The sequence below is a fragment of the Microcaecilia unicolor genome, chromosome 8 (assembly GCF_901765095.1).
Source record: "Microcaecilia unicolor chromosome 8, aMicUni1.1, whole genome shotgun sequence".
Classification (NCBI taxonomy): Eukaryota; Metazoa; Chordata; class Amphibia; order Gymnophiona; family Siphonopidae; genus Microcaecilia; species Microcaecilia unicolor.
In genome coordinates, this window is record NC_044038.1 from 105,365,995 (window position 1) to 105,383,823 (window position 17,829).

At 45.6% G+C, this 17,829-nt stretch overlaps 1 protein-coding gene across 1 annotated transcript in view; it reads right to left on the reverse strand.

The window, feature by feature from the left end:
• The window catches only part of GRAMD1A (GRAM domain containing 1A), an 894,680-nt gene that overhangs the window by 375,164 nt on the left and 501,687 nt on the right, over positions 1-17,829 (reverse strand). Inside the window, 1 exon segment of the mRNA XM_030213386.1 lies at positions 2,082-2,274. Coding sequence (XP_030069246.1) covers positions 2,082-2,274 — 193 coding nt within the window.

A 17,829-nucleotide genomic window follows, 5' to 3' on the forward strand; every position in this document is an offset into this window, starting at 1 on the left:
GAGAACAAGCAGCCTGCTTGTCCTCGGAGAATATTCAATACCACTCGTAACATAGGATCCATACCCAACACAAACAATAGTGGGAACAAGGGACAACCTTGTCTTGTTTCCTCTATGACAGCCATTTATTTATTTATTTATTTACGGTTCATTTCTACCCCACATTTTCCCAAATGCAGACACAATGTGGCTTCCATGAATTACAAAAGTTAAGAGATACAGCACATGAATTTAGCAGTAGAATAAGGATAAAACGTTAACAGCAATTAGGATGACTAAACAGCAGAGTCACTAATGGAATAAGCCATAGGGTCCTGATAAACGGTGTTGATAGCCTCAAGAAAAAAACCTTGTTACGTCACACTGGACAAGAACGCCGTGGAGGAATTTTCAGTCCACCCAATCAAATGCCTTCTCTGTGTCAAAACTGGCCAACTGAGAAGGTGACGACAGGGCTCTGACCAATATCATCCTGGCGATGCAATCAAATTAGGCAAGTACTGTGCCAAACGGTTTGCCAGTACCTTGGCCAAAAGCTTAGTTTCTATATAAAGTAAAGATATGGGTCTATAAGATTCCACCTGAGTGGGGTACTTCCCCGGCTTTGGCAGCAATACAAATTGTTTTTGGCCAGGGGTAGCTGGCAACCACCGAGTTTATATAATAGCATTGAAATTGGCAGTAACAGGTCCTAAGACTTCCGTGGCTAGAAGTTTGTAAAATTCTACATGGAATTCATCTAGGCCTGGGGTCTTCCCCAGTTTACACTGTTTGAGTGCCCACGTTACCTCTTCCTCCAATACATTATTTGAGTGCCCACACTACTACCTCCTCCGATATAGGGGTATTTAATTTCTGCCTTTCCCGATCTGATAGGGAGGGCAGATTCCTATCTGCTAAACAGGCCTTACTATCGAAATCAGTATTCCTTTCTTTAGTGTAAAGTGTAGCAAAATTTCCTAAATACCTGAGGAATATCTTCATCAGATCTAACCAGGTGATGCCCTTCCTGAAGACAAGTAACTCGGGAGGGGTCCTGCCATTGTTTTACCAATCTAGCCATGAGCCTTGCTGGTTTATGTCCAAAATGGCTGTCATGGAGCTGAGTATGATATTTGAGGCTGGCAAAGAGGCTGGAAAAATATTTTTTTTTAGGGAAGTAGGGGGTTAGTGACCACGGGGGGAGTAGGGGGAGGTCATCCCCGATTCCCTTCGGTGGTCATCTGGTCATTTAGGGCACATTTTTGTGGCTTGGTCGTAAAAAAAAAGGACCAAGTAAAGTCGGCCAAGTGTTCGTCAGGGACGCCCTTCTTTTTTCCATTATCGGCCGAGGACGGCCATGTGTTAAGCATGCCCTAGTCCCGCCTTCGCTATGCTTCTGACATGCCCCCGTGAAGTTTGGTCGTCCCTGCGACGGAGAGCAGTTGAGGACACCCAAAATCAGCTTTTGATTATGCCGATTTGGGCGACCCTGGGAGAAGGACGACCATCTCCCGATTTGCGTGGAAAAATGGGAGCCCTTCTCTTTCGAAAATAAGCCTGTTAGTCGGCTATCTGGACATATTCAGCGGGAGATAGCCATCTGTCTCCCACTGAAAACTGCCGGTTAGCACCTAGCGGATAGCCGGTTATATCATGTGATATAATCAGCTATTCATCGATTTCATCACTTCGCAGGCTAAGTTTGGCAGTCAAATTTGGCTGCGTCAATAGCAGGCCTATCTTTGGCGGGTTTCAACTTAACCAGCCAGAACTGACTATTGGCTTGGCTGGTTAAGTTAGAACCATCCAAAAATAAACTGGTTATTCTATGATGGTCACCAGAAATGGCCCGACATTGAATATCCAGGCTCAGCACTGACTGTGGGAGGCAGACCAGCTACCTATCACAATCTGAATATCGGCCCCAATATTCCCTAGTAGAGGGGTAGACAATGAGTTAGATCCTGGAGTAGACTCCTGTCAGCTCCCTTCTCAGGTTCAGGATGTGGGCGGCATGGTGGGGGGAGAATATAGAGAGATCCCACTAGCCTGAACCTTTGCAAGGGAGGAGCAGGAAGGCAGGTTTGATGACACCCCACCTTCATCCTGCGTACTAGAAGAGGTAGAGTCGTCGCTCATGTCTGTAGGGAGTTCCTCACTGTTGGCCAGGTCCAGGGGTGGGAGGCTATCCAGCGGTAGCCCAGGTCTGCAAAATTCAGGTAGAGGGGTCACCATCTGGCTAGAGGAGGCAGCATCAGGTCTTTCCATTGGTTCCTCAGGCTCTTCGGCAAACTGCAGGGGGAGAGAAGGGAGGAAGTGAGAGCTCTGATCATGCACACAGGGACAACTTATACAGGCAGGAAGAAACAAACACAACCCTGTACATATGGACACACAAAGATATGTTAGAACACATAAAATACCTGATTGCCATAAAAACACACAGCAACATGTCTACACAAAAGTGAATACAGATACCAAAGTAAGGGGAACAAGTTTTTTATACTGGTATATTAAATGTGACATTGGAAAACACAATTTCATTTCTGGGGTTGGAGGATACGGTGTTAAAAGGTCCCCCTTGATGAAAGGGGGGAGGGGAATATGTATAGCGAAGATTTAGAAGGAGTGATTATGCAGTAAACAATGCAATTCATTCAAGTGCTGAATACTGGAGATGTGAATATGCATCTTCTTTCTTTTGATTCAGGAAAAATTCCCCAGATGAATCTGAGTGATGATGGGTCGCGGTTGAATGTAGTGAAAACCTCCAAAGTTCTGGGTGTAGTTCTGGATTCATCTCTGTCTAGGAACTTGCACTGTATATAGAGACTAAGCCTAATAATTTTTGCCATTCGGGACCCTGATGCAGCGAAGTGAAACGCTGGCCACCGTTGGCCCGAGGGCAGTATACACCATTTATGAAGTAGTGGTTGGGCTTGGTTCCTGCAGCTAGAACTATATCTAGATCTCCAAAGATAAGTGTCACTGAGCTAGATTGTTTATTTGATTTTTTGGCATTTAATAAGTTTACGAACTGTAGAATTTAATTGGAGCTGATGGCCGACAGGTGAGGAGCCCAGAAACAAGCTCCTGAGACCCCGAGGGAACAGACCCATTTAAACCATCTGGGTGACCCTCCAACCGGACCGGAACGGGACTAACCCAACGCTAACCTCTGAAATACTGGATAGCGACAGCCTCACTGGTCTTGCACACGGGTGAACGACTTGAGGACGAGGCTGATCGCGGCGCTTCGTCCATCCATCTCATAGCCTGACCCATAGCCTCGACATCCACGACCGGGCGGAAATCCAGCTGCACTGAGACCAACCGAGTGAGCGATCCCGAAGCAGACCGCGACTGTTCGATCGCCTCGTGACCCGACCCCACTGTGCAGAGAACCTGCTGAGTCTGACCGACAGCGCTGACTGAAGGCCTGGTGGAAACAGCCACGAGGTCGCGCTCCCGAACCGAACCTGCAGATATTCCCCGGAGGAGCTCGACCGCTGCAAAGCACACTACCCGGGTGAAGATCAGACCGAGAAGACCGGAATCGCTGAAAGATCCTCAGAGACCGCCCAATGCGAGGCACGCCTGAGGGGCGAACAAGACCAACGAGCGAGCCACGGCGACAGACCCAATCACCGACCGAAGCAGCGATCGGATCGCCCGACTGGTGAAACAGATTGCAGCGTGGTGCTGGGGGAAACAAGCGGAGACAGTGAGCAGCGAAGATTCAGCTCACCACAGCACTCCTTCAAACTAACCTCGGAAGAGGAGGCAGGAGACGAGCACCAACTGCAGAGGGGACCAAATCGCGAGAAAATCGCCAGGTCAGACGATTGGGAAACCCAAGACCCGATCCGGGGAGGACCCACGTGGAAGCTCACTAACAATGAGCTCTACTCCTCACAGAAGAACGGGAATCAAGGGAGTCATACAGGCCCGAGTAAGCTTCATAGCCCTTTAAGAACTGGATATAACTGCGCTGCTTTGATTTAATTGCATGCACCACTCACAGTAGTAATGATTAAAAGTTTTCTGCTTTGCTTTGCTCTGCTTTAAATAGAAGGCTAATGAGCTGCTCTGCCAAGATAGCACCATTCTCTGCAATGATTTAAATGCAGATGCTTTTAAATATTTTAAATAGAAGGCAAATGACCTGCTTTGCCAAGATAGCACTATTCTCTGTAATGATTTAAATGCAAATACTTTGCTTTGTTTTAAACACAAGGCAATGAGCTGCTTTGTCCTAATTGTAAGGCAAAGGGAAATAGTCAATGCACCGCTCATAGCTTTGATTTATATGTAGTAGTTTCACTTTGCTTCGCTCTGAATATCAGGCAAATGAGCCACCTTGTTTTACTGTAAGATATATGGAAATAACATGTACCGCTCACAGTAATGCTTTAAATGTAAATGCTGGCTTTGCTTTGCTTCTGAATGTACCGCTCACAGTAATGCTTGGCTTTGCTTCTAAACGTACCGCTCACAGTAATGCTTTAAATGTAAATGCTGGCTTCGCTCTGCTTCTGAATGTAAACCAAGATCAGCATGAACTGTTGCCAAGTTTAAGGCAAGTGAGAACTGATTGAACTAATGCTGAATACACTGCCCAGACTGAACTGCCTCGCGCTGATCGCACCGCTCATAGATACGATGTGGACACCGCAGATTTGGACTGACTACAGTGTTCACTGCAATTGAGACTTGCATCACCTACTTTTTTCTTTTCTTTCCTCTTCTCTCACTGCAAACGAGATCCACCTCTAAGCGCACGGCTTCACTGAACCAGATGCCGCCTGCTCTAATGAACTATCTACCTTGAACCAAACTCTGCTGCCATATTTAAAACGCACTGTCTTTGGAGTACCAGCTGTAAAGACAGTGCCGCGAATACATTACACACATGGTATTGTTTATTCTATACACTGCAGCCTAGAAATCGCTGTGGTGCCTTAAATGCTGATATGAACCCCAGCAAAACACTCCTAACTATCTACTGTCTCACCCTACTCTTACACGCATACACAACCCACAACACAGATAACAACAACCCTACAACTCACAAATCACACATCACTTACACACACACAATGCCCACCCAAGAAAATAACAAAAACCACGAAAAACCTAACACTCATGAACACCAACAGAGGACATCAAAAGAAGACACCAAACCAGCACATCAAGAAAACAGACAATTGATAAAAATCACCACAAACCCGAACCCAAGGAAGCAACACCAATTAATACAAATAGGATACACTAACGCCAGATCAATAATCAAAAAAACTACATCGATAGCTGACTGGATAACGGCAGATAACCTTGACTTCCTTCTCATCAATGAAACTTGGATCCATAATTCCAAAGACCCGATAATCATAGAGCTGTGTCCACCAGGATACAAAATCACTCATTGGACAAGAGAAGGAAAAAGAGGCGGAGGTATACCTATAATTTATAAATCCCAATTCACAGTTACAACAACAGCTGCATCAATCCTCCCCCAACTTGAAATAGCCACAGTCAGAATCACCCACCCTAACCTACATGATCAACTAAACATAATCCTATTCTACAGACCCCCGGCTAATTGGCAAGACGCACAGATACACTTCACAGACTTCATATCAAATAATTGTCTGTCCTGCCAAAATGTCCTCATAGCAGGAGACATAAACCTCCATCTTGAAGACACCAACTCAAACAACGTACACAAATGCAAGGAATTCCTCCAACTGAGTTCCAGTTCCAGCCAAGAGGCGAGGTCCAGTCCGAAGTCCAGTATGACTCCCTGTCCAGATTCGGACTTCAAGATGGGTGTTGGCTCTAGCCCAGTTCCGGCTGCTAGTGGAGTGCCAGGAGGTCAAGGAAGTTGTGGACTCCTTCAGAAGAGGGTTCCTATTGAATTGGACTCCACTTGTTGCATCCAAGACTCTGATCCTGCCTAGCAGCCGTCCTAAAGAGCCTCATGGCTGCCAAAGCCACTCTGGTTTCCAAGTTCCAGATGTACTAGTTACTTCCTGCCCAGCCGTCCAGATTTATGTTGTGAAACCCATTGGGAGATTTCATCACAGTTACCCATGGAGACCTAAATTTTCTTTGGAGACCTGGAGCTCCCGTGGGGACACGGGAGCCTTGAGGGGGAGGTGCTGTTATGATTGCGGTCAGAACCCCTCTCAAACTTACCTTTTTCCTGGGGGTCAGCTTCTTAGCTGGCTTCTGTTTCTTTTGTCTGTCCTTTCTGAGCTAGCTCTCTTTCTCTATGTGACAGCTTCCAGCAGCATGACTCTAATTGTTTCACTTTACTACAGCTGTGTGTGTGAACTGAGTTAGCTCTACCTCTCTTTGGGTGTACTGGCTTCAAGTGCTTCACGGTGCTGCATTGGTGTGGGTTGGGCCTCTCTGGGTTTCAGTGTGCTGTCTGCCTGGGTCTAGGGAGTGTGACATCATCAGGGAGGGCCTTGATAAGGAAGTGGTGTTCTTCCCTTCAGGGCCTTTGCAACGTTTGCTTTTGGCTACTTGCTTTAGGTCCAGGTTAGTGTTAGTGCAGTGTGCACTTGTGACTGTGTGTTTAGCTTTCCTGCTTTTCCCTTGTGGTTCCCCTGATTTTCCCTCTTGGTGCTTTGGAAGCATTGCTGTGTGTAGGGCTTTGGAAACTCTGTTGCTGATAGAAGTACTTCAGGGTTTGGTGTTGTTAGGAACACTGCAGATTTGGCTGTTAGAAGTACTTCTCGTGTTTGTGCTGTTGGGAGCATTGCAGTCTTTGCTGTTTGTGTTTTGTGCTTTGGAAGCACTTTTGGCTTACGTGTTTAGCTTCCCTGTTTTTTCCCCAGTGGCTCCCGTCTTCCCTTTTAGTGCTAGGAGCTCTTCTGGTTGTTTGGTGCGTGGGAGCACCCTAGTTAGTTTAGAGTTGTAGAGCTTCTGTAGCTTGGTGCTCAGAGCACCTGTGTTAGGTTTGCTGAAGGTTGGTGCTTAGGAAGCACCTTTATTAGCTTATGTGTTTAGTTTCCCTGCCTTTTCCTTGTACTCCCCTGCTTTTCCTTTTGGTGCTGTGAGTAGCACTCCTGTTAGGTCAGTACCTAGGGGCACTCCTGTTAGTATAGGGCTTAGGAAGTCCTTTTGTTAGTTTTCTGTTAGGAACACTTCTGTTGGTTTAGGGCTTGGGAGCACTTAGGTCAGTTTAGGATTTAGGAGTACTTCTGTTTCCAGTCCTGGTCCCTGTGTCATCCGGTATCCGGTAAATCCTGCCGGCCACTCAAACCCAAGGGCTCAACCCTTGTGGGGCAGTGGCTAAGTGCAGGTGAAGCTGTACAGACCAGTCCAGGGTGCTCCAGTCCAGGGTGTTCCGGTCCGTTGTGTTCCAGTCCGGTGTGTTCCAGTCCGGGGGATTCCAGTCCAGTGTTCTAGTCCTGTGTTCCCCAGTCCGAGGGATTCCAGTCCGTGTGTTCCGGCTCACTGGGCGGTGCCAGCAGTTCCTGCCGGTGTGCTTGCCCAGCGTTGGTTGGTGGGTTTTGCCTGCTGCTGTCGCTCCTCGTCAGCAGCCCAAGGGCTCACGTTTGCTCCAGAGCCCGGCCCCGCGGGCTCTGAACCTGAGAACCTGACAGTGAGATAAGACAAGGAGATCAATTAAACAGTAAACAGGAAAAAAAAAAACATGGTATTAACCTGATTGTCCCCAGATATTACTCATCTAATTCATTATTCCACATTGATCATCTGGTTGGCTTCTTTAAGACCAAATACGGTGTATAGTCAATTCATTTCATTGAGAACATACTTATTGTCCAGATTTTAGTTAGAAATAATACATCTGATTACATTCTCTCACTTTTAAAAACCAGAAATTATTTAACAATACATATACTTAAGTCTCTAATTCAAATCCCACTGATTAAAGCAATCCCAGTTTTCACAGGCTTCACTCCTTTCGAAGTAATAATTAAGGAAATATTTCTGAGGAAAACTTTAGGAGTCATACCTGGAACTCTGGGAAAAACAATAATCTCAACATTAATTATCCACAATAACATCCACCTTATCATTCAAAGTTTCTGGTCCATTATCATTTTCAGGATCATAACCACTTCTAGCTTGTGTAGAACTTCATTTATTATATCAATTTTTCACTCTCAAAGGGTTCAGTCAAATTGTCCATGTAACTCTCCAATAAGACTATATCTGAAATAAAGTTATTTACTACCGCCGTCAGGTCCCGAAGCGCCTTCCAGATGGCATTCAATGTAACCTCCACGGAAGCCAAAAACTCCAAGGTGATTTCTCTTGAGGTGTTTAGGAGTGGTTCCGCCGATTCGGGTTCTGCTGTAAACGTCCTCCGTTTCAGCATATGCCTCTAACTCACTCCTCCACTCCTTTGGACATGGTGGTTGAATAATTCGGGAGCGATGGAGTTGTTTTTCCAGGTCCAAGAGCGTGGACGCTCCTTCGTTGGCGCTAATCAAAGGACTCGCCAAACCTTTCATCTGTGGGCAGTTCGACGCGCAGCGGTCCCGCACTTGCTGCTCAGGGGACAAAATGCTGGCCATCAGCGGCTGACCGCCGGTTGTTCCCTTCCTCTCAGTTAAGGAAAGTGCAATTGTGGAGAGGGAATTTACATACAGTGGGGGAAATAAGTATTTGATCCCTTGCTGATTTTGTAAGTTTGCCCACTGACAAAGACATGAGCAGCCCATAATTGAAGGGTAGGTTATTGGTAACAGTGAGAGATAGCACATCACAAATTAAATCCGGAAAATCACATTGTGGAAAGTATATGAATTTATTTGCATTCTGCAGAGGGAAATAAGTATTTGATCCCCCACCAACCAGTAAGAGATCTGGCCCCTACAGACCAGGTAGATGCTCCAAATCAACTCGTTACCTGCATGACAGACAGCTGTCGGCAATGGTCACCTGTATGAAAGACACCTGTCCACAGACTCAGTGAATCAGTCAGACTCTAACCTCTACAAAATGGCCAAGAGCAAGGAGCTGTCTAAGGATGTCAGGGACAAGATCATACACCTGCACAAGGCTGGAATGGGCTACAAAACCATCAGTAAGACGCTGGGCGAGAAGGAGACAACTGTTGGTGCCATAGTAAGAAAATGGAAGAAGTACAAAATGACTGTCAATCGACAAAGATCTGGGGCTCCACGCAAAATCTCACCTCGTGGGGTATCCTTGATCATGAGGAAGGTTAGAAATCAGCCTACAACTACAAGGGGGGAACTTGTCAATGATCTCAAGGCAGCTGGGACCACTGTCACCACGGAAAACCATTGGTAACACATTACGACATAACGGATTGCAATCCTGCAGTGCCCGCAAGGTCCCCCTGCTCCGGAAGGCACATGTGACGGCCCGTCTGAAGTTTGCCAGTGAACACCTGGATGATGCCGAGAGTGATTGGGAGAAGGCGCTGTGGTCAGATGAGACAAAAATTGAGCTCTTTGGCATGAACTCAACTCGCCGTGTTTGGAGGAAGAGAAATGCTGCCTATGACCCAAAGAACACCGTCCCCACTGTCAAGCATGGAGGTGGAAATGTTATGTTTTGGGGGTGTTTCTCTGCTAAGGGCACAGGACTACTTCACCGCATCAATGGGAGAATGGATGGGGCCATGTACCGTACAATTCTGAGTGACAACCTCCTTCCCTCCGCCAGGGCCTTAAAAATGGGTCGTGGCTGGGTCTTCCAGCACGACAATGACCCAAAACATACAGCCAAGGCAACAAAGGAGTGGCTCAGGAAGAAGCACATTAGGGTCATGGAGTGGCCTAGCCAGTCACCAGACCTTAATCCCATTGAAAACTTATGGAGGGAGCTGAAGCTGCGAGTTGCCAAGCGACAGCCCAGAACTCTTAATGATTTAGAGATGATCTGCAAAGAGGAGTGGACCAAAATTCCTCCTGACATGTGTGCAAACCTCATCATCAACTACAGAAGACGTCTGACCGCTGTGCTTGCCAACAAGGGTTTTGCCACCAAGTATTAGGTCTTGTTTGCCAGAGGGATCAAATACTTATTTCCCTCTGCAGAATGCAAATAAATTCATATACTTTCCAAAATGTGATTTTCCGGATTTAATTTGTGATGTGCTATCTCTCACTGTTACCAATAACCTACCCTTCAATTATGGGCTGCTCATGTCTTTGTCAGTGGGCAAACTTACAAAATCAGCAAGGGATCAAATACTTATTTCCCCCACTGTAAAGAAGACAAAACTTCAGAGGGCAGCTGGGCATACGAATTTCAGGTCACCATCTTACCACTCTCCCAGTTTGGGACACTCTGTCTGGTTTCTCCTCAGAGGTCTGTCTGATATGGGTAACCCTTCAGTATGGCCCTCTGAGTCATTGAAACAAAGAAGCCCCTCCACCACTACAAGGTGGTGTCCCTTCGGAGGGGGGGGGGGGGTTCCTTCCTTTTGATAATTTATTTGAAGTATTTTTCACTTTGTGGATTTCTATTTATAGATTTTGCACTAGTGCTTTTGATAATTCACAGCTATTCAATTATCGTTATAGTGGTTACAGATTAATGGCCTGATTAGAAAAGCCAATTTTAAACTGAAACAATTGTGATAAATATTAAGATCTTATTTTTTACAAGATTACTTCAGAGTTATTGTTCAATTAACTATCGATGTGAGAGAATATTGCATCCCCTGGTGGGCTGGTCCTGGCTACAGGATTACTTCCAGTTTCACCAGGTGATGCTCTCCTTTTAGGAGACCTCCCTCCTCTTAGGTAGCACAGGGGCTGCCAGACTGGAGATGGGACTTCTCTACAAGGCCTCTTCTATGTACCTGTTTCCCTCAGCTTCTCCAAATCTGCTATTCTAGCCTCAAGAGAACGGACGTGCTCTCTGAGAGCTAGGAGCTCTTTGCATCGAGCACACACATACAACCTCTCACCAACTGGGAGTTATACAACCTCTCACCAACTGGGAGTTAATCATACATGTGTCACGCATTGCAAAAGACTGGATAGCACCCCTCTTGCTGCTGGACTTCTGTCTGTATCTTAGTATTATTGAGTTTAGTTAAAACTTCTTAAGGTACCAGGGTAATCAGATGAATATAAAGAGCCTTACAATTGTATGGTATAATGTGTAATTTAGTTAGTGTTTGCTTCTCAGAAACTAATTAAATGTAATTAAACCCCTAAAAAAACACTCTTCTTATTGTCCTAATTAGAATAATTGGCTATAAATGAAGAATTGAGCTAGGGGTGTGTGGGAGCTGAGGAGTGGGGGTGGGAATAAAGACTGAACTAGGCCCTGCTGTGCCTTCTAGAGTCAGAAAATTCAACTTTTAAAACTATGTGGAAAAGGGTATGGAGATTAGTTAATAATGTTTGCATCTCTTTTTTTTCTTTTTATTCTTGCTGTGCTTATCAACAACATACAATTCCTCTTTTAAACTCACTCTTTGTTAACAACAAGTACAGAAACTAATGTCACTTATCCAGAGAAATATCCTCTTCTCTTAAATTTCTCAGAAAGAAAATTACGTGGGTCCTTCTCCACCCTTTTTTACTACCCTGTCCTTCCTGAATAGATTATAGCCAGGTCTCTGTGACTGCTACTAAATCCAAGTCTACTCCTATCATTGTAGCCTCTAGATCTAGAAGGTTGTTTCCCATACTGCGAGCATTGGTATACAAGATTCTCTAGATGTTAATCTTTTTTCCTCTTCTATAGGGGCATTCGATGTCCTATCTTCTTTGGGGTTATTTATGGCTTTGGGGCTTTTTTTACCCATCCCCAGCAATTTTTGTTTAAAGCCCTCTTTAATACTTTAGTCAGTCTGTTGCTTAAGACACTCCCTCCCTTCTTTGATAGATGGACACCATCATTGCACAGTAGGTCTTGGAAAATCATCCCATAGTCTAGGAAACCAAAGCACTCTTGTCGGCACCATCCACGCAGCCATGTATTTAGCTCCAGAATGCGAGCTTCTCTCATAGGAGCAGCATAAGAGAGCGGTCAGTAGGCTTGATGAATCTAGGCACCAGGCAGACAACACATCTCCCTGGACAACATGTTCAGTTGGCAGATGTGCGCCTCGGTACCCCTCAGAAGTGAATCTCCAACCACTACTACCTTTCACTTCTTAATGGCCACTTGTCCAGTGGTGTTGGGATTTTTGATCACTGTTTCCTCCTGTTTTTGACATGTTTCTAGCTTTTCTGCTTCCAGAACTGCGAATCTACAATGACATCCAGATCTTTAGTTCAACAGAGGATTGAGTTGGAGGGTGGATTTACAAGATCTGGTAACCTGCATCCAGCTGTGCTCTGTCAGCTCAAGATCTTCTCTCCCTTTGCTGGAAGTCCCCATTTTTAATGTGCATCTCTGTGATGAATTTCCGGTTGTCACAGATGTTTCTTAGTCTTACGTACATTTATCACATGAATCTTGTCTTGGTCCAAGCATTTGGTCTGGACAGAGGCAGAAGCTGTGATGAGAGCAGCAGCTTTAGGGGCTCATTCTTTCTTTACCATACTTCAAGTGTAGGGGCTGTTGTACTTGTGGATAAAGGAAATAAAAAAAATGGCTTGTCAAAGTACCAACCTTATTTTTTTCCTACACCTATTCTGTGGGATATAGGAAGCAGGTCGTTTTAGTGTCAGATCTGAGAACCTGTTCAGATTTACTACTACTACTATTTAGCATTTCTATAGCGCTACAAGGCATACGCAGCGCTGTACAAACATAGAAGAAAGACAGTCCTTGCTCAAAGAGCTTACAATCTAATAGACAAAAAATAAATAAAGTAAGCAAATCAAATCAATTAATGTGAACGGGAAGGAAGAGAGGAGGGTAGGTGGAGGCGAGTGGTTACAAGTGGTTACGAGTCAAAAGCAATGTTAAAGAGGTGGGTTTTCAGTCTAGATTTAAAGGTGGCCAAGGATGGGGCAAGACGTAGGGGCTCAGGAAGTTTATTCCAGGCGTAGGGTGCAGCGAGATAGAAGGCGCGAAGTCTGGAGTTGGCAGTAGTGGAGAAGGGAACAGATAAGTAGGATTTATCCATGGAGCGGAGTGCACGGGAAGGGGTGTAGGGAAGGACGAGTGTGGAGAGATACTGGGGAGCAGCAGAGTGAATACATTTATAGGTTAGTAGAAGAAGTTTGAACAGGATGCGAAAACGGATAGGGAGCCAGTGAAGGGTCTTGAGGAGAGGGGTAGTATGAGTAAAGCGACCCTGGCGGAAGATGAGACGGGCAGCAGAGTTTTGAACCGACTGGAGAGGGGAGAGGTGACTAAGTGGGAGGCCAGCAAGAAGCAGATTGCAGTAGTCTAAATGAGAGGTGACAAGGGTGTGGATGAGGGTTTTGGTAGAGTGCTCGGAAAGAAAGGGGCGGATTTTACGGATGTTGTAAAGAAAGAAACGACAGGTCTTGGCGGTCTGCTGGATATGAGCAGAGAAGGAGAGAGAAGAGTCAAAGATGACCCCAAGGTTTCGAGCTGAGGAGACAGGGAGAATGAGAGAGCCATCAACAGAAATAGAAAACGGGGGAAGCGGGGAGGTGGGTTTGGGGGGGAAAATGAGAAGCTCGGTTTTGGTCATATTTAATTTCAGGTGGCGTTGAGACATCCAGGCAGCAATGTCAGACAAGCACGCTGAAACTTTGGTTTGGATGCAAGGTGAGATATCAGGGGTAGAAAGGTAGATTTGGGAGTCATCAGCATAGAGATGGTAGGAAAAGCCATGGGATGAGATTAATGAACCAAGGGAAGAAGTGTAGATAGAAAAGAGGAGGGGACCAAGAACAGAACCCTGAGGTACGCCGACAGGCAGAGGAATAGAAGTAGAAGAGGATCCACCAGAGTGAACACTAAAGGTGCGGAGGGAGAGGTAGGAAGAGAACCAGGAAAGGACAGAGCCCTGGAATCCAAGTGAGGACAGGGTATCGAGAAGTATGTTGTGATCGACAGTGTCAAAAGCAGCGGAAAGATCAAGAAGAATGAGGATGGAATATTGACCTCTGGATTTAGCCAGTAATAGGTCATTGGAGACTTTAGTAAGCGCAGTTTCGGTTGAGTGGAGAGGGCGAAAACCAGATTGTAATGGGTCAAGAATAGCATGTGAGGAGAGAAAATCAAGGCAGCGGCGGTGAACAGCACGCTCAAGTAATTTGGAGAGAAAAGGAAGGAGGGAGATGGGTCGGTAATTAGAGGGACAAGTAGGGTCAAGTGAAGGCTTCTTAAGGAGAGGTGTGACCACAGCATGTTTAAAGGCAGCAGGGACAGTCGCAGTGGAAAGTGAGAGATTGAGAATGTGACAGATAAAGGAATAAGAGTAGGAGAGATGGCATTAAGAAGGTGGGTGGGAATGGGATCAGAGGAACAGGTGGTACATTTTGAGGAAGAAAGGAGAAGTGTAGTTTCCTCAATAGTAACTTCAGGAAAGGAGGAAAGGGAATGAGGGGAAGGAGAGAGAGGGGAACGGACTAGTGGAGGGAGAGCTGGTGAGGTAGAGAAAGCAAGGTTTATCTTTTGAACCTTGTTGTGAAAGAATTCAGCAAGGGTCTGAGGAGATAATGAAGGGGGAGTTGGGGGAGGGGGCACCTTGAGGAGAGAGTTCAATGTGGTGAAGAGAAGTCGAGGATTAGAGCCAAGAGAGTTGGTCAGTTGGATATAATAATCCTGTTTGGCACATAAAAGAGCAGATTGGAAGGAGGTCAGCATGAACTTAAAGTGTAAGAAATCAGCAAGGGCCCGAGATTTCCGCCAGAGGCATTCGGCGGAGCGGGTACAGGAACGTAGGTAGCGGATATTAGAATTCAGCCAAGGTTGGGGTTTTGTACGCCTTACAGGGCGGGTCATCAAAGGTGCAACAGTGTCTAAGGCAGAGGATAGAGTATTGTTGTAAGAAGAAACAGCCTCGTTGACAGACGTGGATGGTGCCACAGTAGAGAGGAGGTTTGAAACATGGGAGGATAGAGATGAAGGGTCAATATCGTGAAGATTCCTAGATAAATTAGATAGGATAGGACGGGACTGGGAGGGAGGAGATTTAAGTGTGAAAGTTATAAGATGGTGATCAGAGGAGGGATGATCAGAGGCAAGGAAACTAGAAGGTGAACAGTTGGAGGAGAAGATGAGATCAAGACAGTGACCATTTTGATGAGTGGGGGAGGTGGAGCATAGTTGGAGATTAAAGGACGACGTTAAAGCGAGTAACTTGGAAATATAGGAGTTGGAAGGATCATTAGCAGGAATATTAAAGTCACCAAGGATGAGAGAGGGGGAGGAAGGATCATGGAAGAAGGCAAGCCAGGCGTCAAAGTCACTGAGAAAGGATGAAAGGGACTTATCAGGGGGACGATAAATGACCGCTATTCGAAGAGGCAGAGGAGAGAAAAGGCGGATAGAGTGGACTTCAAAGGAGGAAAAACAGTGAGATTGAGGTGGAAGAAGGGGTTGAAATCTGGAAGAGGGAGAGAGAAGTAGTCCAACACCGCCCCCACGGCCAGCAGGGCGAGGAGTATGTGAAAATAGATAACCACCATGGCACAGGGCTGCGACTGAAGCAGAGTCATCAGGGCAGAGCCAGGTTTCTGTTATGGCGAGCAGATGGAGGTGACGCGAGATAAAGAGGTCCTGTATATAGGGGAGTTTGTTACAGATAGAGCGGGCATTCCATAGGGCGCAAGAGAAGGGCAGAGAAGAGGAGGGGAGTAGAGGAATAGAGATGAGGTTAGAGAGGTCACGGTGAGATCTGTAGAGTTTGGATAATAGTTGGTGAGGAGGGCCAGGATTGGGATTGATGTCACCAGCTGAGAGTAAGAGAAGGAGTAAAAGAGAGCGGAGGAGAGTAGGAGAGGTGTGGCCACGAAGGCGTCGAAGGCGAGAGGTATTTAGGTGGAATGGGGAAGGCAAAATGGAGGGAAGAAAGAGACGGAGATTAAAAGCCAAGAGGGAGGAAGAGGGTAGGAGAGAAGGTGAGGTGATGAAGTCAATGGATGGGAAGTGAGTTCCTGTAGCGGAGAGAGGTAGGGGGTGAGGGAAAAGATTAGGAAGGGACAGAGCTAGGAAGAGAATGTGAAAAGGGGCCATAACGATTATTTTAGCAACTGGAAAAAGATTAGATACAAAGAGAAAAATGCCCCGGCGCGCGGCACCTAGAGCGGAGGCCCTGAGTGGACCGGGGTGGACCTGGGTGTCACCCCGGAGAAGGCTGTAAGGATATGCAGATGAGCTGCAAGTCCTCCACAGCACCTGAAAGGCAGCCGGTGGTAGAGGTGGGCACCTCTCAGCTGAGGAAAGGCTCTATAGGTGGAATTCAATGTACTATTTGGGATACTCAGTGATTTAGTTTTTTCTTTCTTTCAGAGTATAGGATTTCTTTTTCTTCCCCTGATGTACTGTTTGGTTGTAGGCCAAATTCAAGGGATTAATCTTACAAAGTACAGATCCAGAATAAAACCGATCTCAATCTATGGGCATCAGTTAATTGACAACGATTTCTTGATTATCCTTCCAATACTGCTACTGCTAACAGTGCCAGAAGGTTGATGAATAAGCTTAAGGGAAAGAGAAGGTAAATTAATAACCTTTTATTAGTGATAGAGAGTAACATAAGAATAAGAACATAAGAGTAGCCATACTGGGTCAGACCAATTGTCCATCTAGTCCAGTATTCTGTTTTCCAAGCAGTGGCCAAGCCAGGTCACAAGTACCTGGCAGAAACCCAAATCGTGGCAATACACCATACTACAAATCCCAGGGCAAGCAGTTGCTTCCCATGTCTGTCTCAATAGCAGACTATGGACTTTTCCTCCAAAATTCTGTCCAAACATTTTTTAAACCCAGACACTAGCTGCTGTTACCACATCCTCCAGCAAAGAGTTCCAGAGATTAACTATTTGTTGAGTGATAAAATATTTCCTCTTATTTGTTTTAAAAGTATTTCCATGTAACTTCCTAGAGTGTACCCTAGTCTTTTACTTATGGAACGAGTAAAAGATCAATTTACTTCTGCTTGTTCTTCACCACTCAGGATTTTGTAGACCTCAATCATATCTCCCCTCATCCGTCTCCTTTCCAAGTGGAAGAGCCCGAACTTCTTTAGCCTTTCCTCATATGTGAGGAGTTCCATCCCCTTTATCACTTTGGTCGCTCTTCTTTGAACCTTTTCTAATTCCGCTATATATTTTTGAGATACGGTGACCAGTCTTATTCATCATCACTTTCCTAATAATTCCTAGCATTCTGTTTGCTTTTTTGGCCGCCACTGCACACTGAGCAGAAGATTTCAGTGTAATATCTACAATGACATCCAGATATTATTCTTGAGAGCTGACCCCCAAGGTGGACCCTAGCATCAGGTAACTATGATTCGGATTATTCTTTCCAATATGCATCACCTTGCATTTCTCCACATTCAACTTCATCTGCCATTTGGATGCCCAGTCTTCCAATTTTCTAATATGTCATAGTCCAAACGTGTTTTAACAACCTTGAATAGTTTTGTATCATCTGCAAATTTGATCACCTCACTCGTCGTTCCGATTTCATTATCATTTATAAATATGTTGAATAGTACCGGTCCCAGTACAGATCCCTGCGGCACTCCACCCTCCTCCATTGAGAGAAATTATTTAACCCTACCCTCTGTTTTCTGTCCAATAACCAATTCCTAATCCACACCAAAACCTTGCCTCCTATCCCATGACTCTTTAATTTTCTCAGGCGTCTCTCATGAGGAATTTAAACAAAAGCTTTCTGAAAATCTCGATAAACTACATCAACCGGCTCGCCTTTATCCACATGTTTATTCATGCCTTCAAAGAAATGAAGCAAATTGATGAGGCAAGACTTCCCTCG